Source organism: Accipiter gentilis, chromosome 19, assembly GCF_929443795.1.
Source record: "Accipiter gentilis chromosome 19, bAccGen1.1, whole genome shotgun sequence".
Taxonomy (NCBI): Eukaryota; Metazoa; Chordata; class Aves; order Accipitriformes; family Accipitridae; genus Astur; species Astur gentilis.
In genome coordinates this window covers 10,793,969-10,818,101 of record NC_064898.1, presented here as the reverse complement: position 1 = coordinate 10,818,101, position 24,133 = coordinate 10,793,969, and the positions used below count along the sequence as shown (strand labels likewise).

The 24,133-nt window shown below is 44.4% G+C and overlaps 1 protein-coding gene across 1 annotated transcript; it reads right to left on the bottom strand.

The window, feature by feature from the left end:
* Positions 1 to 7,464: 7,464 nt before the first annotated feature.
* Positions 7,465 to 9,971, bottom strand: LOC126048421 (vitelline membrane outer layer protein 1-like). The gene is given in 3 exon segments (XM_049823402.1): positions 7,465 to 7,747; positions 9,042 to 9,136; positions 9,801 to 9,971. Coding segments are annotated over 3 exon segments (549 nt in total).
* Positions 9,972 to 24,133: the final 14,162 nt, after the last annotated feature.

Here is a 24,133-nt window from a genome sequence, read left to right as displayed (position 1 = left end):
AACTAGTCTAGGCTCTGTCTGTAGACACAGGAGATAGTGTCTGAAGGGGTGGGACTGAACCATCTGAGAGAAACCCAGACGCCTGACTTTTGCCATCATTTGCAGTTAGACTAGATGATCACTGTAGGTCTCTTCCAACTGAACTAGTCTAGTCTACTCTATTAACTTGTATGTGGCTATGATTAGGTGAAATGAATCCTGCAGGTCTTTAATTGAGCTTGAGTCCGCTTTAGTCCAACTAGCTGTTGACATGTCAAAATATTCCAGCAGTCAATATTCCTGCTTGGCACGAGCTGGAGAGCCAAGCGTTTGCCCAGCTTTGGAGGTGGGCTGAGGGGAAGCACATTTGAGGTGGCATGAGCTTCTGAAGTTGTGTTTGTCACTTCTGATGATCTTCCTGCTGCTGTGGCTTTGCTCCTAGTAGCACCAGACTTACCTAATATGAAGCTAACCTGGCTACATCTCCGTGAGCTGCAGGTATATCAAAGGCGCCATTATATATGTTCCCACTGTGAGAAATCATCATGATCTCAAATAGCCTAGAGTCAATACAAGAAAAATATGGACAGGCGATGGGGGGACATGAGGTAATTTGTTTGATGGTATCCAGCAAATCAGTGGAAAAAAATATGGCATAAAAACTGAATCCTCCTGCAGCAAAACAGGACTGAACAGGCAATTAGAGTTTAACCTCCCTAGTTACCCATGCTTTTCTGAAGGAGATTCTGAGTCCTTTTTTGCATAGGTATATATAACATGCAGTCTGTATTATAATTGTCCTTTGAGGGACTAAGTTTCATGAGATGAATAAAGAACAGTAATACAATGATGTAATTTAATTTTAGAGTATATTTCATATAGAAATATGACAAGTGTCCTGATTCCATTAGCCCTGGAAGCTGTGTCCTTGACTTCAACACTGGCAGTAACACAACAGGAGCTGCAGCAAACTGGTAGTGATATGGTGAGCCAGGCTCTCTGCCATACCTAGAGGGTTGCACCAGCTTGATGAAACTGCCCTGCCTGCCAGCATCCCCTCTGAACTCATGTAAATGCAGGCCATAGCCAGCGAGTCTGATGGCTTTGTGAGATGTCTGATGAAAAGTATGTCTCAGAGACATGGCCTTATGAACCTTTCCCCCAATTTCTGCTAGACGGCATTAAATAAGAGAAGCTACTGTCATATGGGATAAAAACCCAAATTAAACAAGGAACAGACAGCTCAGCAGAAAGAAAGTGCTTCTCCAGCATCACTGCAAGGACATGCCATCTCCTGGGATGCAAGAGAAAGGAAAAAGCATCAAAAAATTCCATAAGCAGCAGTTAAATCCTAACTAAAGAACAGAGGCATGCAGACCAAGATGCAAAACCACTGACTCTCCCAAGTTTTAGAGCTACCTCCTAGGAAAAAGCTATTAATCAGGGTAAGCTGCAAGTCAGATCTCATCCTTTGGCTGATCCAAACAGCCAAAGCTGGATGACACTTCATGTCATCTGGAGGTGAGGTGATGCCACCAGGTCTCCCAAGTCATAGGACTGTGCAGGGACATTCAAAATCTGGTGAGGAGTGCTGGGCAAGACCTTCAGGTGTGAAGAGTGGAGCAACAGGGAAATTCTTGATCCACGTTAAAAAGGAAGATGGCTGTCTCTACTACTGAGATCAAAACAGACCACTCACTGCCCGCAGCACTTTCCAGCTTCTTTAAAACCCCTAGACACTGATGAACACATAACATATCAAGTACTTACAGTGCACTAAGGATGTATACTTTCCTTCTTTGTAGCAACAACAAAGTCCAATCTCTGCTTATATTAAAGGACAAAGGTCCCTAGAAATCCAGCATCCTGGGAGAGAGATGTTGAGAGCTATATACCAACAGCCTGGATGACTATTTACTATGTTGAAGTGAAGTGAATATTGCTTTTGTGACCAACTTTTTATTTGGCACCAAGTGCATCTCTGTTTGACTGTCTGTGAGCCAAGGGCCAGCTTTGGGCTAGAGCTTGGTTTGGGGATGCTTTAAAGCTTGGGTACTTTCTCTGGACATCTATTAAGCAGACTCCTCAAGCTCCTTCTGTCCATCACTGTGAGGGCACCAAATGCCATATCAAATTCAGCAGAGCTTTCCTACAACATTTTTTCTCCTGTAGACCCTGAGAATGACCTCCAGGTGATCTACAAAAGAAGCAGTGCTTAGTGTATTCCCAGTCCTTTTAAGCACTCACAGAAAAGGAATCATTTACCCATCACTGGAGTTTGAAATGTGCCATCCATGTGATTATTCACTCTGTACCCTCTTTAACTGTCTCCCTCAAAGCCCTGAGTCATCAAGATAATTGCTGTGTGCCAACACAGGCAGCAGCCCAGGTGTTAGTCACCATGCGGAGCACGAGGGCTGTAAGATACATGTGTACTCACCCAGGTACTGCAAAGGCAAAAAGTCTCCAAGCTTTCTGCATGCTATTGCAGGTTTTAAGAAATAAGACAAGGGAAAAGTATTTTATGCATTGCAGAGTAAGTGCACCTACAATTCTTAGCCTCTTCTCTTCCCAGTATAACTATAACAGGGAATTCAGCACAACTGACCCTGGCTGAGTCAGGGGAGAGGAGCTAACTGGGAACACAGCAGTTTGTACCACTGCTAGCAGGTGCCTCTGGGAAGAGTTGTACCTGCTTGTGCTGCCCTTGCAGCTTTGCACCTGGTGTTATCCCAAAAAACTTCCTTTGCACAAAGTTAACTTGTGGTCTTAGGTGAATAAATGGAGATAAACACATGGATTCCTCCACCTCTCTTTGGGCTTTGGTCACCATACCCTAGCATCCCAGTATAAAGCCCTACATACTAGGTTTGCAGGCCTTCTGGTACAGTTCTTGTCCCACTTTGTCAGATGGATCCTGTCTTTCCCTCTGCTGTCCTCATTCCTCAAAGAAAGTTATAAGAGCTTAAGCCCTCTCTTGGATACTGGCTGCATAACTGAAACTTGACTCACAGGAGGGAACCACTTTGACCTGACCCTCTCCCATCCACCAGCAGGACTGGGGACAACCCCCTCCAAGTCCCCATGGCTTTGGCCTTTACCACCAAGGCCCTGTAGCCACTCTTGATATACTGAAGGTCTTTCCAGAAGAATCACTAGTGTCCATGTGGATGGCCAAGCAAGGTGTAGTAGTCTGAGGGCTGGATAAGTCTTGTCAGTCTCTTTAGTACATCCCATATCACAGCCCTGGTCAAGCAGCAAAACCTCCTGAGACATCTAGTCTGGCAGGCCAAGGATGCCTCTGCCACCCACAGGAGGGAGTCTCCCACCACTGCCACCCACAGCTTCCTGGCTCCAGAGTACAAATCAGGCTCAATCAGCCCAGATGCCTCCCCCAACACAACTTTCTGGGCTCACCTGTTGAAGTCCTTCACCTCTGCAAGTGGTGAAGGAGCCTTCCTCCTATTGCAATAGCTTACAAGCATCTAGTCATCCCCATCCTCCACCTGCTCAGGGATTGCTCTTTCCCATCCCTCCTTCCATGCAACACAGGGCTTGGGGTCTTGCCTCAAGGGACAGTTTCCTGTTCACCCTACCTGATGCTGTGTAGGGGGCTCAGCTCCTCCATCAGCCCCTTCATCTGGCGGCTCAGGAGCTTGGCTGGAGCATGGCCCTGGCAGAGGTGTGTAAATTGTCCCTGTGGAGATCCCAACCAGCTCCTAGGGGACTCTGGCCTGCCAGTGCAAACCAGTACCTACCACCAGCCTGCCTGGGACTTTCTAACATTAAAGTACCTTAAACTACAATTAAAAAACCCAAAGTTTAAGGAATTAACTCTTATACTTGGAGGTAAGCACAGAGACATGAAAAAATAGCTCATCTCACAGCTGCTTCTCCCTCTGGTTTAGCTTCAAGACTGTGTCTCTGACCCCTCTCAAGCCCGGCTAACTCCCCTGATGATTTCTGCAGCAACTCAAAGCTGCATGTCAGTCCTCCTGACATGCTGAGTGTCACCCGGTCGATGAAGGAGGGCAGTTCTAACAAGGACTGCTCACCCCTTTCCTTCTCTCCCCATGTCAGGAGTGTATAAGGGGCAGCCTTTCTCCCTGCTCCTCTGCTCTGCCCCAGGGAAAATGTGCAGGACAGCCAGTGAACTGGGGAGCAATTTCTCCCCCATGAAAGCAGAGGGTCTTCAGAGCAGCTGCCCCTCCTCAGGTCTCCACCAGTCACTCTGGCTTCAGCCCAGGCGGGAAGGCATCGAGTTCACTCACAGGGACGTAATGAGAGCTGACAACTGCACCATGGTCTCATGTGAAGTGGAGCTCTGTATGGAGACTGGAAGAATTGTGTCCAGCGCTGATACCCACCTAGCTCCTCGCTGTGGACTAGACCATCCCTTTTGCAGCAGGGACAGCATGCACAGTAAGCACCCAGTGTCTGGAGGGCTGCGACCAAGCCATCAGTTCCCATCAACACCCATTGGTCAACCACAGCCAGCAGCCCCAAATCAGCTCCTCGCAAGTTTTCTTTCTCTCTGACTGGAATGTATTACCTAACACCAACCTGGAAGAGCTGAATTTTCCCCTTTAAACAGAGAAAGAACAGGGTTAGGTTATTGCTAAATCTCAGATGCTCTTCCTGTAACACGAGCAGATGACAAGGACATTGCCACTCATGAGCACGTGGGCTAGAGATTACAGGTGTCCACATTCCCTCAGGCATATTCTACCTGAAGGCACTGCAGTTTGGATATTTATCATGCATAATAAATAATTTTAGCAAGCAAATTCAGCCCCATTCTAATAAAGCACCTACTCGTGTTTAATTTTAATTGTTGAAAGTGACAGGACTATTCATGCACCTGCATTAAGCCTATGCTCAGTTGCTTAACTGAATTGCAGCAGCATTGTATATTTAAAACTTCAGAAAAAAAGCATGTTATACAGTGCTAATTAGATGAATCATAATAGATTCATCTGGATTTTGTAGAGTTTGAGCTTGCTCTGCTCACATTCCTGAATAGAGTAGAACAGTAGGCAGGGTTAAATACAGATCCTTGATAAGCCATGCTCATATCAGTCTGGTCTCTATGTTTTCTAAGAACCACTGGGCTGGCTGCTCAAAAGGACCCTCTCCATCATTACAGAAGGAAATGTTTATTTCCAGGCTCAACTTTTATGAGCCAGTCCATTCAGATTGGGAAAAAATTCTGAATTCATAGGATCATACTTCCAGCTGCTCTAGATTGGTATTGATAGGTATCGGCTATTGATAGGTATCACAAAGTTTTTGCATGCACTGAACTGAGATTAGTTTGTGTGTTTTAGAGTTGCTTAAAATATTGTTTAAAATATTGTAACTATTTTTAAAATTCAAAGTCAACAGAAATCAAGTCCACTTAGCTCTTATGGCTTTATATACAGAATAATAAATCATATAGGCATTTAAGGAGTTAAATTTATATTGGCAATAAAAGGAACAATAATAATAGACTGCATATATCTGCAAGATAACAGAAGTCTCAGAAGCAAAAGAGTTATTCAGAGCCTCAAGACAGGAAGTAGTAAAAGAAAGCAAAACTAGGAAAAGTTGAGGTGAAATATGAGAAGGTTTTTTTCCATAAGTACAAATAAGCAGAAGAGCAAACTTTTGCAGGAAAATAAGGCATTTTTGATGGCTGATAGAATTCAGTCATTATGATAAAGGGTTATGGGCCCTCTAAGATTTCATGGCACTTCAAGTCCATTGTGAGGTCTCACTATAAATAGAGAAGTCGTTGAATGAAGACGGCAGGTTTTATTTGGGTAAGCACCACACACACTCTCTCTGTTTCTCATTGCAGTCCAAAGCACCCATTCCTTAAAGGTCCCAGATCCTCCTTCCCTGGCCCACTTAGCCGTTAATGGACACCCTGGTGCCCACCTGCACTGCAGCCTGTGTGAAACAGCAACTACCTTATGTGGCATTTACTGTACATAACACAAAACTAATTGCACTTACTATATCCAAAATACCAACATGGCAAATAAGTAGTGTTCCCTAGGCACTGCTATAGAGAGATAACAGTAATGGGAGCAGCCCTCTAGGTGGTCTGCTCATGGACATTGAGGAAAGTAGAGCTAAAGCCTAATCATGTCTCAGTTAAATGCTCTTCTCACTGCAATGAATAAACAAAGCCCAACTTCAAATAAAAACATGCTCATATCTTCTTATCATTGGCCTGAGCACCTGGCCAAAGTAGTGCTCCTGCTCAAGCTGAAAATACCTTTAACCTCCAGACTAGCAATGATACAAAGATCCACACAAGGTGACAAAGAAAAACAGGCTGCTTCCTCCAGCAGAGTAGTGTGCAGGTCTGACAATGGAGCCAGAAGGCATCAACTACAACTTGTCGCTCAATGCATTGCTTTGAGAGACTAGCAAAAGCTACATTTCCTAAAAGGTGCTCAGAGAGGCAAGAAGACTTCTTGAGAGACCCAGTGGCTCAGATATTAGGGCACAATAATGATCTTCAGGTATGGTTTCTCCCCAAATTGAGAGTATGTTCTTTACATCTAGCACATCCGGACAAGGTAATAACTTCAAGCTTATCTAGCAAATTGGAACATAAAAAACAGATGAATGACACAGAGTTTATTTTTAGTTTGGATTCTCCCCATTCTATTTAGAGCATGAAGCCCATAGGCAACAAACAAAAAACCAAGTCCCATGAAAATGATTTTTGCACTAACACCTAGGTGAGCCAGTGCATCACACGACAAAGCAGCAGCAAGGGAGGTTTGGGGAGCTACAGCCCACCCATGTGGCACCACAGCCACACATAGATGAATGCTCAGGGTAAGCACACTTTCTAACTATGTTTTCTAAGGCAGGAGCTCAGGTATGAGCTAACAGATTGTTTGTAAAAAACATGTAAAAGTCTTGAGGCAAATAAAGTTAGGAGTGGGCAATGTTACCAAACCTTTAACACCTCTCATGAGCCCACCCAAATTTCTGTTTCACCCCATTTATCTCTCATTGATCATTTTCTCTTTGGTCAGAAACCTCAAGTAGACTCAAACTAATACCCATTCTTCCCTGTCTGTCATGTCAACAGGTCAAATATTATTCCAAACAAGGGAAAAATGGACAGAACAAACCTGAAAGAAACTCACCATTCAGAGGAAAAAAAAAGGTTGTGGAAACTGATCCGCAGCTCTGAGCAACTGTCAGAGATTGGGTGTTTTCACAGTGATATACCAGCAGTTACATGATGTGATGATTCTTGTGAACACAATACGCTTCAGTAACTATGAGAAGCTGTGCTAATGTAGTGGTTGCTGTAAAAGACATCTCATCATCTAAAGCATTGGCAGGTACAGCAAGATGCAAGCAGTCAAAACGTCACAGGCATGTCCCTGTATAAAGCTAGAGCCAAGGTTTACTGATGTTTCATTTGCTGTGGGATATGGGATGTGTAGGCTGTGATGAAGATGGAGCAAGTGCTCATTTACAGCAGAAGAACTTCACATTGTTGAGCGCTGTGTCATCCTGAAGCCCCTGTGGGGGCTCTACCTTGGTCTGGAGACCACATATGTTGCAGCTTTTGCTCCATGGGCCAAATCTACCCCATGATAGTCCATCACCTACTAGCACAGTTCCTTCTGAGCATCTGAACTGGATGCTAGATGCTGTGCCACCACCTCCTCCTTGGGACTTCTCTGTTCTCAGTGAGAAGGAGATCAAGTAGCCTCCAGGGCAAACTTGGAAGCTGGTCCAGGTACCCCACCTGACAAAAAGCAGACAGAGGAATGTCTGGGCTCTGCAGACTGCTGGGAAGTGCTCCTTCTCCTCGTCATGCTGCCCTGAAGCTTAACACTTCCTTGCTCACAGCAGTGACCAGCACAAATATCCTGCTGCAGTCTGGGGCCCCTTATTTTCTCTTCCTTTTTCCTCTTTCCAAGGGTGTATTTTTCTCTTTATTGGTATCTCATCAGAAAAATACCAGGAATTCTGAGATTGGATAGGTATGGTTCTGGTGGAAACTCCAAGGACAGCCTGAGCACATGTTTTATGATGCATCCCTGACCTGTCTGACAAGTACACACCAGGCAGCAGGGGGAGCAGACTCTGCTCTCCAGAGGTGCAGTGCTGTTCACTGCAGTAGGGCCAGGGCTTCACCCAAACAGTTGCTAAAGGTATGGTTAAAAACCCCTTTTCTCACATTTGCCCCTGTCGTGGTTTAACCCCAGCCAGCAACTAAGCACCACGCAGCCACTCACTCACTCCCCGCCTTCCAGTGGGATGGGGGAGAAAATTGGGAAAAAGAAGTAAAACTCATGGGTTGAGATAAGAACAGTTTAGTAGAACAGAAAAGAAGAAACTTATAATGATAATGATAACACTAATAAAATGATAACAGTAGTAATAAAAGGATTGGAATGTACAAATGATGTCCAGGGCAATTCTCACCACCCGCCGACCGACACCCTGCCAGTCCCCGAGCGGCGATTCCCCCCCCACTTCCCAGTTCCTATACTAGATGGGACGTCACATGGTATGGAATACACCGTTGGCCTCTTTGGGTCAGGTGCCCTGGTTGTGTCCTGTGTCAACTTCTTGTGCCCTGGCTGGGCATGAGAAGCTGAAAAATCCTTGACTATAGTCTAAACGCTACTGAGCAACAACTGAAAACATCAGTGTTATCAACATTCTTCGCATACTGAACTCAAAACATAGCACTGTACCAGCTACTAGGAAGACAGTTAACTCTATCCCAGCTGAAACCAGGACAGCCCCATACGTTGCAGATTTCCAAAGGAGTCTGTCCATAGGACTATACTTTGGGAGTTCACAGTGCTCTGCAGAAATTTCAAGAGCAAACAGAAGGCAGTAATGTGAAGTAACCATGTTTAATTACCCTAAAAATGAATGAATGAAGACCCCAACCACCTGTTTTAATTTACTTTATACTACAGCACTACACAGACAAAGCAAGTCTGAGAAGAGACCCCTGCAAATGGTGACACCTATGGAAATTTTGTGAGCTGGTGTATGACAAACAGGAGAAACCACAGTGTTACACCTCAACCAAGGACTCGATGACTGAATCATCTTGACAATGCAGGCATATGCCACTCAGAGCTGCATCATCTCTTCCAAACTGGGAGGGGTCCACCTGCAGTAGAAGTCACACAGCGACAGAGGTAAAGGCAAGGGAGAGAAGACCCAGGAAAAGTCCTTTAACTGCTGGTCATAAACAGTCCCAACTCCTTTCTGTAATAAGAATATCTCTTGGGAAGCACATGGGAAAGGCTGTGTGTCACTGGAAACTGCAATGTACCTACATAACCCTTGTAACATATTCTTCTTTGTGTTTTCTAACTGTTTCTGACCCAACCTGTAAGGCAGAGACTCTGAGTCCTAGGAGAGACACTGGAGGAGGCTGCCTCTCTCCCTGACTCCGGCAGCAGATTTCAGCAGTGACATGGTTTCTCCCAGCAACATCAGCCACATGTAAGACCATGCATCTGCCAGCACACCTCTATCTAGATTGAGAGCAAAACAATTCTGGCAGTAGCTCTGTTTTTGCTGTATCTGATGGGAGACCTGTTGTCCTAAAAGAAAAAAAAAAATCATATTTTTCTTTACTGGTGTAACTACAGTGGCAACATTTTCTAGGCTAAATTTTCCAGAAGACTCTCAGTTTTATGTACAGAGTACAGGAAGAGGAAGAACTCTGCAGAAAGTCCTTAGACTCTGGAGAAGACCGTCCTGGGAGGTCAAGAGTTGTAGATCAGGGTGCAGGGACAGGAGATGGTGGAAAATGGGGAGAATTTTACCATCAGCACAAATCCATTGGCATAACGATAGTGGCAAAATTGCCAAGTCCCTCACTTGCCCCAGTGGCCTCCATTAGGCACAGTGAGGATGGAAGTGTATTCACACACCCCTGTGCCCGGGATGCAGAAGGAGAGGAGCAGGATGAGGGTAGCTGGCATGAGGAGCTTCATCCCTTGCACTCTGCATATGCTGAAGGAGAGCTGGTATACAGACAGGAAAATTTATACCCTGCCAAAGCAATCTGCCTTTCCCCACCAGTCCATTGACAAACACCACAGGAACAACAGTTTCCAGCCAGGCAGTGACACAGCACTTGCTGACCTGCTCACAGTGCCCATGAGGAGCTCTCCTGGGATTTCAACAGCCAACATGCAGCAGATGCTGTGTCTGCAGGTATATCCACCATCACTGAAGGGCTATAGCAAGACCTATGTGATCCTTGCTATGCTCCTGGCAGAGGCTTAATATCGATTCCTGCTTCTGGCTATGCAGATACTTTGCCATCGGGATGTTTGCCTTTTGAGAGAAAATGTCATAACCTTTTTAGTTATTGCTGGATGTCTGGCAAGACAGGTTAAACTATATGAAGAAACACAAGGGACCTGGTCTGGAACAAAGTATAAGTGAACTCAAGCCTTGTGTCTCCCAAAACCCTCTGTTGAATAGGATTCCTAGTAAGGTTGACACATGTGTAGGTTATTAATGGTTTCAATGTCTTTTTTTTCACTGTCATTTTTATTTCAGTAAAAAACCTTGTGCTTTGCTTTGCAACAAGCTTAACTGAAGTCAGACATGCCAGGATGCCCACGGTGAGTCTCAGGGATCAGTGAGATAAATGCCATTGGGAGGGAAGGCAGAAGACAGGTGTTCCAGAAAGGTGATACTGAACTTGAATGCACGGTCTTTGAGGATGCCACAATGCAGGGACAGGTGAATTTGAGACCCTGGAGCTGAGACCCACTTAACATGCAGATAATCAATGCTCCCTAGTGCCCTTAGTCAGGCTTGCAGGGTCTGGCAGAAGCTGTTTCTCTGTTCAAGAGGCAAAGAGGAGAATACAGTTTAGGAAAGTATCTTGAGCCTCATGATTTTATAGCAATTTTAACTACCAGAAGACAAAGATTTTCTCTCTTCTGAGTTTCTTTTCCAATCTCTGCTCTGGTCCCTCTGTTCCTGTCCCATGAAGAGAAGATGTTGCTTTTCCCACCCTTGGCTCTGTGCTCCCCTTCCGCTTGTCAGTGCTCTGTACAGGTGGCAAAATCTGCAAAGGGAGGTGATGGTAAGCTGGACGAGCCTTTCAGTGGAAGGCACCAAAAGAGCACAGCACATGATGGAAGCACAGCCTGTTTTCCTCTTTAAACCAGGAATTTCACGTTACTTCTCCAAGGGGGTGTCAAAGCCCAGAGAAAACATGCTTTCCCCCATAAGGACCATGCAATTACAGCTAGCGAGCCAGGTGTGTTTGCTCAGGTACGATCACACAGTGGCAGCCAGAGACACCAAGACCTGCCCTTGGCTGCACATGAATGGAAAGGAGCAGAAGGAGTCAGAAAAAAATGGCTGGGACCTGATGTTAACACCACAAAAGAAGCAGCAGGATCCCCACATTCATTTCTCCTTTGCTGGCCCAAAACCATCACCCGTGGCCACTTCACCTCTGGCAGCAGCAATGCAGATCCACAGCCTGGCAGGATCCACCTCCCCTCAGACTCTGCTCTGCTGAGGAGATTCCTGTCTCTTCCCAGCCCCAGAGGGAGGATCCCAGGGCACAGTGAGCCCACAGTGTGACAGCGGAGCGGAGTGAGGCGGGACAGTGGTGAGGCCACCTTCAGGGATTTGGCCATGAGAAATTATTCCTACGCACATTTCAGAGGCCCATAAGAAAATTCAAGCCCAGGATAAGCACTATCACTCTGGGGCTTGGGAAGTATCATTTTCCCCATACATAACCCTAGAAACTACCTGGTAACCTGGGGTGCCAAATGTGAGGTGCCTTGGACTTGATTTCAGAGTACATGGCTTAGATAGCAGTTAATATGTACAAAGCAGAGCTGCCATTGATTTTTGCTACCATGTAATGGTGCTAGTTTTGTTTGGATTCCTTGAAAAGTTTTATAAGATCAGCTTACCTAAAATATCAAAACTAAAAAACTCTACAAAGTTGAGATCTGGACCTCTTACTGCACATGTACCCTACTTTCTCACTCCCTCTCCTGTATTGTAATATCCTTGAAATAATGTCAGAACACAGTTTTAAAGAAAATTGGCAAAAAATGATGAATTCTATTAATAAAACATGACTACGATAAAATGATCATGATAGAGGGTATTTCATCCTTTCATTATTCATCCAGCTGAATACAATTATTTTTGCCAGCAGAGGAACATAAAAATTATGCCACTATTTTCCACTTTTATAAATACTTCTAAAAACTTTAAAAAAACCCAGATGAATATAATATTAACTGGTACAATAATTTTATAAAATTAATACTTGGATGCAATGAAATATTTAAAATCTATATGGAACATGTAAAGTAAATTTATATCTATAACATATAAAAACATATACCATACAAAATTTGCTTCATTTTATGATGTTATTGAAAAAATGGTACATTAGCAGCTCGTGAAAATTAATTTATTTGTGATTTTTATACTTGAAAATACCATACACTTAAGAATACAAACTTTATTTGGCATTGTTGTGTGTTGTCTTTCTCATATTCCCAATTTCTCATATTCATGTACATCTGCTGCTGCCCAAGGGACAATGATCATTTGAGAGGCTTCCTGGACTGCCCAGCCACTTCCTATAGCTTTTGAAAAGCACAGCAATAGACTGTGAAGTCATGCAAGACCACACCTGCTTCAATTTTCTCGCTCCTGTTTCAGTCTCCAGTGGCTTTGCTTTCCATTTGCAGCCCACATACCTTCACCCTGCTCCTGAAGGTCTGTCAGGAGCTGTGCAAACCCATGGAGATCCTGATGTATTTCAGCGTGGTACTCTTTGTCTGTGTTCTGAAGAAGATCATGCACTACGGTCAATTTGGTTTTTAATTCTTTAAAATTGTAAGGATTGGGCATTTTTTAAACTCAGTAATTAATATTATTTCTGTGGCAGGCAGAGAAACTCAGATCCTATCACTTCCTCTACCATGTGTTTTGTAGAATTCCCTGCAAAAGATTAAATATACTCATTTATAAAAAGTTTGACGTTTCTTTTATCAACAAGACATAGAAGTAGAAATGAGCATTGCATCGTAACTTTCAGCTATTCATATTACCCTCCATCTTGGACATTCTTGCTCCCTTCTTCACAGGATCCAGCTCACACCAGAAGTTTCCAGGAGCAGGGAGGGATCTAGTATGATGGTTAGCCAAGAGACAGAAACAAAGGACAAGCATTGTACACTGATGTCCATAACTGAGAAACACACATGAATTAGCTGGTCAGATGCAAGCAAGAACTTCTTCATTCCAGTCTGTGGAATTAAAAAAGGTTTCCTCTGATATGAAATCTTCTCTGTCTGCCAATAGGAGAGAATCTGCATCTTCAACTGCTGTCCAGGGTCTACATCTTCTCATAGATCATCTGTTGAGCTGCCAGCAGGTCCTCTAGACTGGGGAGGTGAAAACAACTTCTGGTGAATTAATTTTCTCTGCAAGTGAGTAAAACCTGCAGGAAAAAGGTGGATTGAAAACTGGCCGAACAGCCAGGACCAGAGGGTGGTAATCAGAGGCACAAACTCTGGTTGGAGGCCAGTAATTAGCAGTGTTGCCCAGGGGTCAATACTGGGTCCAGTCCAGTTTAACATTTTCATTAATGATCTGGATGATGGGGCAGAGCGTACCCTCTGCAGGTTTGCTGATGATGCAAACCTGAGAGGAGTAGCTGATACACCAGAGGACATGCTGGTGGCCACCCAGCTGGGAAGCAGCTTGGAAGAAAAGGACCTGGGGGTCCTGGGGGACACCAGGTTGAACATGAGCCAGCAATGAGCCCTTGCAGCAAAGAAGGCTAACGGTACCCTGGGCTGCATCACGCAAAGTATTGCCAGCAGGTCAAGAGGTGACCCTTCCACTCTACTCAACACTGGTGAGGCCACACCTGGAGTGCTGTGTCTGGTGGTGGGCTCCTCAGTACAAGAGAGACATGGACATACTGGAGAGAGTCCAATGAAGGGCCATAAAGATGGTTAAGAGACTGGAACATCTCTTCTATGAGGAAAAGCTGACAGAGCTGGGACTGTTCATCCTGAAGAAGATAAGTCTCAAGGGCGATCTCATCCATGTATATAAATACCTGAAGGGAGGCTGCAATGAGGATGGAGCCAGGCTCTTTCCAGTGTTACCCAGTGACAGGGCCAGAGACAATGAGCACAAATTGACACACAAGAGATTCATCCTGAACATAGGAAACACTTTTTTACAGTGAGGGTGGCTGAGCACTGGAACAGGTTGCCCAGAGAGGTTGTGGAGTCTCCATCCTTGGAGATATTCAAAAGCCATCTGGACAAGGTCCTAGGCAACTGGGTCTAGGTGACTCTGCTTGAGCAAGCAGTTGGACCACAGATGACCTCCAGAGGTCCCTTCAACCTCAACTATTCTCTGACTCTGTGATTCGGTGAACTGGAAGAGAGATGTCGACAGGAACAAAAGGCAACACAAATGGTCATGAAGATAATCTCAGTGATGTTTTCTGAATGAGCTGTAGGAAGGGTTGAAGGCAGCAAGTGTCCAGGATCTCAGGAGAGGAGTGAAGGTAGACAGCATCCACCAAAGAAGTCAGTAAGTACAGAGGAGTGGTTTTGGCCAAATGACTGTGTGTTTCTGTGTGCTCCAGGCCATTTTATACTCCTCCCACTCTGTTAGCATGATACTGGTTGCCACCCACCAGCTCTCAGTAGCCACGTCCCTCAGCAGATCCAATGTCCAAACTGGCCATTAAAATTCGATATAAATCAGGTGTAAATCACACAGCCTGGCTTTGTCAAACCTCACTCACCTGCAGCTAGGGATGAAGATAAGACACCCAACAGGTAGTTGCATCCTGCAAAAGAACCCACTGTCTCATGGAAACAGTGTATCAGCAAATCCAAAAATCACACCTATTGCCAAAGAAACATGAAAGGGCAACACAGAACCTATTCTGCTATAAAAGTATGAATAAGCCAAGGGTTGTATTATCTAGAAAAATTAGATGTGATTCTGACTGAATGTAGACATTTACAGTGCAGATGTCTCCATGTGAAATTAACACCATGGGCTCCCTTTACAGCCACTAAGAGAGACAATATGACAACAATAGAGGGAAACAGATACCTTCACGTGAACCTCTCCCTAAAAATACCCATTCATCTCTGCTGACTATAGGGAGGCATGATCCCCATCTGGACTAGTTTTATAACCTCAATCTCTTTTTATGCTTTAGTAGGCTAAAAACAGTAGTGCTGAATTAGAATTAGTTTTCAGTAATGTAGGCAAATGTTTAAGAGAACATGAGTAATCAAATTATGTGCTGTCTGGTCCTCACTTTCTCATTTGTTAAATTGACTCAGATTAATAGAAAATAGAATAGCAGGAAAAATGCAAGTGAGACACATTAGAAGTGAGACAAGAGCCAGGGTTTTCTAGATGCCTGAGCAGAGAAAGACGCTTTACAGCAAACAACAGATTAAGTATAGCTATTTCTCACATGTAGGAGGAGACAGTTTTGCATTAGTGATGGCTTGTAAAGAAGAGCTCCACTCTGAGGTGGTTCTTCTCTTGTTGTGAACTTGTTTTCAGGCAGTTTCCCACCTGCCCATGACCCCCAACTTTCATGCAAAACTTTCCTCCGAAACTTAGACAATTTGGTTATCTTACCTACTAGGCTAGGCATCCATTAGTGGTTTTTAACACAGAAATTACACTCTTTACAATTTCTCATATTTTTTATTTCATCTATGAGTGAACTAACTTCCTTCATCTATGAGTGTCGTGGTTTCAGCTGGGATAGAGTTAATTGTCTTCCTAGTAGCTGGTACAGTGCTATGTTTTGAGTTCAGTATACGAATGTTGATAACACTGATGTTTTCAGTTGTTGCTCAGTAGTGTTCAGTCTAAAGTCAAGGATTTTTCAGCTTCTCATCCCCAGCCAGCAGGGAAGCTGGAGGGGCACAAGAAGCTGGCACAGGACAGAGCCAGGGCAGCTGACCCAAACTGGCCAATGGGGTATTCCATACCATGTGATGTCCCATCTAGTATAGGAACTGGGGGGAGTGGGGACAGGGGATCACCACTTGGGGACTAGCTGGGTGTCGATCAGCGGGTGGTGAGCAATTGCACTGCACATCATTTGTATATTCCAACCCTTTTATTATCGCTGTTGTCATTTTATTAGTGTTATCATTATCATTATTAGTTTCTTCTTTTCTGCTCTATTAAACCGTTCTTATCTTCACCCACGAGTTTTACTTCTTTTCCTGATTTTCTCCCCCATCCCACTGCGGGGGGGGGGGGGGGGGGGGGGAGGAGTGAGTGAGCGGCTGCGTGGTGCTTAGTTGCTGGCTGGGATTAAACCATGACAATGAGTTATGTGTTCCTTCTTTCTATAGTCTTATTCTTTATTTGCTTATTGTAATTTTTGTTTACAATGACTAATTATTTTAACACATTCTTGTGAAAGCCTAATTGCCTTGCAGTGGGAGCTCACAATTTCTTTCAGTTCCCCATTCCTTTCCAGGAGCCAGCATGGCAAAACTGCTTATTTTTGCCACAGAACAATCCTCTCTGTAAATGAATCTGAGATAGAGAACCTGAAGAAAAGTAACAAGATGGTTTGTCCATGCCTGCAGCCCTAAGGCAGGATCAGTCCACGCCTAAGTATTCCTGAAAGATGAAGAATGTTTGTCCAACCTGTGCTTAAAAAACTTTAATTGATAAACACACACAAGATCCCTTAAGCAAGACAATCTATTGCTCAGCTGTCCTTACTGTTGGACTGGCTCTCCTAAGGTCTGCTGAAATGTCAGACAACTGGTTTTTCTTGTTCATAATAGTATAGTTTATTCGTTTCTTCCCTCCACAACCATTGACACACATGAAGCCTATCACCACATCCCTCTTCAGTCTTGTCTTCCTCCTAAATAATCCAAATTCTTTCAGTCCTACTGCTTATATCATTTTCTAGATCTGGTGTTCTGTGGGATTGGTTTGGGGATATTTTTTTGCTCTCCTCTGTTGTCTTGAATTTCATCATCCACAACAGTACCTAATATCCCAGCTAAGGCAAAAAAAAAGGGTATGTCACATCCCCTATCATGCACCAGCCTCCAGAAAAATTGAGTGATAGAATGGACTGTTGAAGACTGCACTGAGAGCAATGGGTGGTGGGACCTTCAGATATGGGGATACACATTTAGCAAAAGCCACCCCACCTGGTTAGTCAACACTAGAGGATCTGCCAATCGAGCTGGCCCTGCCAAATCAAAATTTTATGTGCTGTAGAAGGCAATAAAGTCCCTGTAGTGCACATAAAACATATACTAGGGAAAACAGTCTGGGTTCCTCCTGCCTCAGGCAAAGGCAAACCCATCCATAGGACTGCTTTTTCTCAAGGACCTTAGCTGTACTTAGTGGGTAATGCAGGAGGATGGGGAAGTCCGATGTGTACTTCAAGGGGATTTGATTTTGGGTAAGAATAGCCAATGAATTCAGTTATATGAAGTTGATGATTGCTATATTACACTGTAAATCACCACTTCTATGGTGGCTGTATGTCATAGCAAAGGTATTACAGTAAAAATCAAACTGAGAAAAGTGCAGCAATGATAGAATCTGAGCATGAGACAACAGTGTCATACTGTTGTGAAAATGACAGAAATCATCCGCTACACTCAGAATTGCTACAGAGGATCCCTGTCCTTTTCCTTCATACTGAATTAATGTCAGTATTACTTGCTGTTCGTCATGCCCACACAAGAACTGAAAACACATAAAGGGTCCACTTGTCACTAGATCTCATTGTGATTTCTACCTGCATAGGATGGCCAGCAAGCAAATCAAACATCCTTAAGGAACTTGTTGAGCAGAAAGAAAGCAGAGACTATGGCTAGTAATGAAGAAATTGGTTTGCTCATGTCTCATGGTTGTTTACACTGTTCACACCAAGACATTCACTTATTTTCCTCAAGACTGTGTTAGGGGTTAGAATCAGCAGGAAAGGAAGTTCACAAATAAGGACCACAGAATAGTAGCTAAAAAAGTAAGCATATCTGGTCAGGCAGGACTGTACAAGGGCAGCCAGGGATGGATAGAGGTGCTGTCTGGCGGCAGCCCAGGTGTGCTGGAAGGAGGTGGAGGGAAGCTGCAAAAAGAACAGCTGGGGCCTGTAGATAAGGACATAGCAGACAGCTCAGTCCATTTCTAGCCAGGTGTGCTGGTTTGGGCTGGGATAGAGCTAGTTTTCTTCACAGTAGCTAGTATAGGGCTCTGTTTTGGATTTGTGCTGAAAACAGTGTTGATAACACAGGGATGTTTTTGTTACTGCTGAGCAGTGCTTAGGCAGAGCCAAGGCCTTTGTTGCTTCTCACCCCATCCCACCAGCGAGCAGGCTAGGGGGGGCACAAGGAGTTGGGAGGGGACACAGCTGGGACGGCTGACACCAACTAACCCAAGGGATATTCCAGACCATATGACATCATGCTCAGCATATAAAGCTGGGGGAAGAAGAAGGAAGGGGGGATGTTTGGAGGGATGTCGTTTGTCTTCCCAAGTAACCATTACATGTGATGGAGCCTTGCTTTCCTGGAGATGGCTGAGCACCTGCCTGCTGGTGGGAAGCAGTGAATGAATTCATTGTTTTGCTTGTGTGCAAAACTGCAAGACAGCAAACTGTCTTTATCTCAGCCCACAAGTTTTCTCACATTTACTCTTCTATTCTCTCCCCCATCCCACCAGTGGGGACTGAGTGAGCAGCTGTGTGGTCCTTAGTTGCCAGCTGGGGTCAAACCATGACACCAGGGTACAGGACACCATCAGGTGACAACAGAAACCAAGGCATTGTCTCATTTGGCTCTGACAATTGACTCTTTCTGGTTTAATCCTGCATACACTGTTTTGTGGACCTCTTATCATTTTTGCTGATCTCTTCTGGACTGTACCCATCTGGTCACACCTGTTTTGAACAGCATTTCAACAGAGACCTTGCCATTGCATCATGGTACTGGAAAGGTGGAAACTTTCTACTTGCTTATTTAGTTAAAATGCCTGACTAGATAGGAAGGGTGGGATCAGCACCTCCCTTCCTGTAGAACTGCTGCCTCACCAGTCATTCTCTCTCAACTGTCTCTGAAGGTGGCTGTTGTCATGTCAGTGTAATACTTTGCAGCTGTGCTTATTTTGAATTCTATCCCCATCCTCTAGTGTCTTCAGCATCTCCCAGGTTGGTGCCATCTCTAAATTTAATAAGCAAACTCTCTGTTCTACCATGCAAGTCATTAATAAAAATATTGAGTAATTCCAGACCCAGAACAGTCTCTTGTGGAACATGGCTCAATATATGTTTCTACAATTGGATCAGGCTTTTGACATTTTTTACCATTGATTCAAATTGCTAATTAACAACAACAACAAAAAAAAGACAGACCCTCCTGTAGTGCAGATTTACTGACAGCAGAGACCAAATGTCAATTTACACCCACTGCAAATCTATGACTATATTTTCAACTAAAGATCACTTCACATATGAAAACTCTAGCAACTTATTCCAAAAATGCATTGGGAAGAGTTCTCAGGATTAACCTTAATCACAGCCACAAAGCTCCTCAGTCCCTTGAACATGACCTTTGTGGCTTATCTAGTATGTCCAAAGTGATCCATCCCCTTGCTCCATGTCAGGCTCCTACTCCCCTGGCTGCATATATCGTGTACACACTCATGCATACCTGGGCTTTCTTCTCCAGTAAACTGAGTGGTTCCCTTGATGGGGGCAGGCTGCCACCAGCTACAACATGTTCTGCATTGGGATGCAGATTGATCAGCATAATGGGGGCAAGTCAGTGCTCACCACTTGGTCATGGAAAGCTGTCTGGTGCTAACAGCAATGCCAGCAAGGGTACTTCAGTCCCAGTGTGTCCCCTGCAGAGAGCTGGGGCCTCGCAACTGCTTTTGTCACTGCCATCATCTTCCCCAATCTCCTACTGGTGGATCTTGACCATCCTCCCAAGTTCCTTTCCTCCCCTTTTAACTGCCCTGTGGGAAAAGACAGCATGTGCTGTGGCTGGGGTTTGGCCGTGCCTGCAGTGGCAGGGTGGCTATGCATGCTAGCTAGGTAACATCAAGCCAAAAAGAGCAGATTAAGGTCTGCTCAAGGTTGGGGGACTGAAGGAGGAAAGGAAAGAAAGAAAGGTCTAAAAAGAAAATTGAATATTTGTAGATTATTTTGATAAATACCAGCTCATTCAAAGTATACCTTGATTTTTAAAAAAGGACTTAATTACCAGATCCTGAGCACAGGTGAATGGGAGGATGAAAAGAAAGGAGGGGACATGCCCTTGACATCAAAACGTCTAAAAGTTTTTAATATATATAAAGACCTTTTTCTTATATCAAAATTTTGTATCTCCTAAGGTGATTCAGGTGTTGGTTGAATTACCATTGGGAGTTACTGCTGGCCACTGCAGTCTGAACATTTGCACTGATGGGAAAACTCAAGCAAAAGTCTTCTCTCGCTCAAGAGGTCTTTGCAGGCAAATGTGCTAATCCAGAGAATTTACTGTGAAAGGGATCCTGTCATCTACAGTTAGCCATCCACCTCTGGAACTGATGCTGCAAAGCATATTGATCCAGCAAAACGTTCAAGCACAGCATTAATCTTCCGGACTTCATTTATATTCTTAAAGTTCAGCAAGTGCTAAAGGGTTTCTCTGTACTTCAGCTTGCAGCACCTTAAAAGCTCAGACCTTCAATTAGCAGCCTTCAAACCAAGGTCCCAAAGCCCTCACCACTGACCAGCGGACCTCTGAGCTGAGAGGCAGCCCTGATCCTGGCACGGCTTCAGTTCTCCTTTGTCACAAAATGGTGTGAACTACAATGGTCTGGACCTTATGGCTTTGCTTGGGGATCTGGACTCACACCATGTGGGAGGCTCTGGACTAACCAAAAGATTAATCATGCATGATCAGCAACTTTGCTGGTGAGTTACTCTGGGGTCTCTCTCACGAACAGACGACTATGGGGGAAATGCTGGTTAGGCACAGATTAACCCAAGATATCCTATACCTGGCTATAGTTCAGAGTGAAAACATGAAGGCTATTCCTTCTGAGTTATGAATAGGTATTTCTTCTGTGGTTTTGAACCTGCTATCTGCTTGGCTTCAACTCCTGCAAACACATTGATCCAAATCTCCATCTATTGCCTCACTGTGAGAGACTGAATTGTTATCTTGAACTGTTTGTCTCAAAGATTGTCAGGTGTAAGAGACTTCTCAAGCTATTAATCTCAAGAATTGTGGACTGCTTATCTCGAGCCCTTTGTCTCTGAGATGGCCTATTTAAGCAGGGCATTTCTCTGTCCATAAGGACAATTACTAGGCCACTGAGGTATTCAGGAGAGGAAACAGGCTGAAGCCAGCAAGGATGTAAGGATGTAGAGGCTACCATTCTCACGGAAACTGTAATCTTTGAGATAAGATTTGGTCACATAAAGGTCGTGTGATAGACGAAACCTGCAGTGTGTAAACAGTGCATGAACAATACATATGTGCATACCTCATCGAAATATGCTTTATAAAAAACGTGGAGACAAGCCGTGGTGTGCACCCATCACTGAAGAATTGAAGACTGAGGACCAATGGGACACCACTGGATCCATGGTGGTGACTATCTTTGCAAGTCTATTCTGACTGCTTGCTTGATTTCTGCCTTTTCTTCCATTCTATCCTATCGCTACTATTTTCTACTTTTGATACTTTTGATAATAAAAACTCTTTTGGGTATACAGCATTTGACCTCATTTGTGTCTTAATCTCTCTCTTGGGATCATATCGAAACCTTCCCTGACATTGGATCAGGACACTGACTCTGTCATAAACGTCAAGAATAAGAATTGGTCACCACCTGCAAACAATAGTAGCTGTTTGGGGCTTGATCTATTGGTTATTTACACTCTGTTAAAACCATGATCTGGAAATGTCCAGTTTTTTGCTTCAGGAGTTTCCATAGTGTTCTTCACTGAAGTATCTAAGGGCTCCACAAACATTAGTTTCTCTTGTGAAAAGAGGGAGTGACATTTCTCCATGCAATTGTCCAGGAACCAATGTGCATAGACTAAGGACAAAAGAACCCATTAACTCTGAATGCCAGATTTCCTTGACTAGATTTCAGAGTTTCAGGTGTTACACAGGATATAATAGTCAAGACAGAGGTACAACTGCTTGTAGAAAACTCCCTTCTGCAGTCGAGACCCTAGTATCTCAGTGCAAAAAACTCAGAAAACAACCAATGATTAGGAAGCCTTCTATGACTGACTGAAGTGATCTACCTTGAACCACCAAGGGACACATGACAGAGGTGCCTTAGGCAGCATTTGCACTCAGCCAGGGCTCAGGCTCCAGTCTCCAGGTCCTGTCTTGCTGCCTGGTCATCCCAGGCTGACCATATCCAGAACATGTCTCCCTGCACATGACCCTGGTCCAAGATCTTGTCCCCCTTGCAACATTTCCTGCTTTGTCCCTTGCACAAATACTTGGAAAAGAAAGGAAAAGAGGAACAATTACCCCAGCATCATTAAAAGTGTGGCACTAACTGGGGGCATATGTGCCACAACCCACTAGTTCCTGCTGTCACGGGTGATGCTGAGAGCTGCAAGAAGCAGGAAAGTCCTGAGGAGGTAGAAAGAGTAGTGGAGACACAAACAGAGGAGGTGGATGTCTCTCTCTGTGCACCTAGGTACTTACCATTAACACAGACAGAAGCAAGGGGAGGCCAGCAGAGCCACAGGCAGGAGGCAGAGAAACCACTCAGCCTGGGAGAGGGTAGCATCCACCTGCCCACAGAGCTCTGGCAGCCACAGGACCTTCTCCCACCTCCTCCCCCAGCGACATGCATTCATGTAAGCCCACCTGTAGAAGGTGATGTCAGCTGGGACAGTGGGACCAAAGCACTTACTGGTAAGAGGAAGCTTCTCTTCCGATGGCTTGCTGTAGCTCCCACATCTCTTAATCTGGAGTGCTCACTTGCAGCCAGCCTTAGGGAGGGAAGAAGAATTGCTGTGGAAGAGATATTGGATGTGAAGGAATCCTGCATCCTAGAAGAGGCAATGGCTTTTCCTCACCCCCGCTCCTACCTCCAGTTTCAGACCATTAATGCCTATTCTTTCCACATTTCCTATGTCTGGTTTCTGGCCCCTCTTTATTTGATTTAGGAACTTCTGAGGCTATGCTGTCTGTGTACAGCACAGGTAGCACTTCATGAAAAGGCAGGGCTGTGTCTCTGCTTTCTGTCCAGCAACAAGACAGGTGAAGGTGTGCATCAGGCCACAGCTGCCGTTGCAGCAATAATCCTTCTCTGCTCTGGGCTGAAGTATACCCAGCAGAGATGGAATAAGCAGTCCAGTTAATGCAATTGCTGTCAAGGCTTATCTGCATAGGTGCAAAATGCATTTTGTTTGTTACATTTAATGTTCACACTAATTAGGGATGATAAAGAGATGTGGTAAGGGGATGCATATGATAGATATTTTGTCAGTATTAGCATTATTCCAACACTATGTGTTGCTGAAATGTTGACTTTTTACAACAGTGCAAAATAATATATATTTCCCTAGCCTCCTTCTCAGAGATACCTGAACCTGAAGTTTTACAAGTACACAGCACAAGAAGTTTCACCACAAGCCTTTATGATGTGACAAAGATACAACCAACTGAAAATCATTGGAAAGGAAGACTTGAGGAACCTAGTCATGAGAGCTGTTCTTCCCACCCTCCACAGTTTCCTCTAAGTCCTCTACTGTTTCTATAAGTCTCAGATGACTTTTTTTCACAGAAGCCACTTACCCACATCCCTACCCACTATAAGTTGCACTGGACCGGTGCTGGTTTGTATCACTCTCCTCCTGTCTGAAGCCAATGGGCACAATAAAGCTTCCTAATCCCCTCCTCTCTGGAGTCACTGTAGAGCAGAGCTACATCCCACACTAATGGGAACTGCCAGTCTCTGAATAGACTTTAAATTTCTGGGTGGATATGAATGAAAATCACCTGCCCTGAGAACTTCTCACAGAGAGGCTAGGAGCATGTGAGTGATATTTCACCTTTATACACATTTGTAAATTTATATGCATGTATTA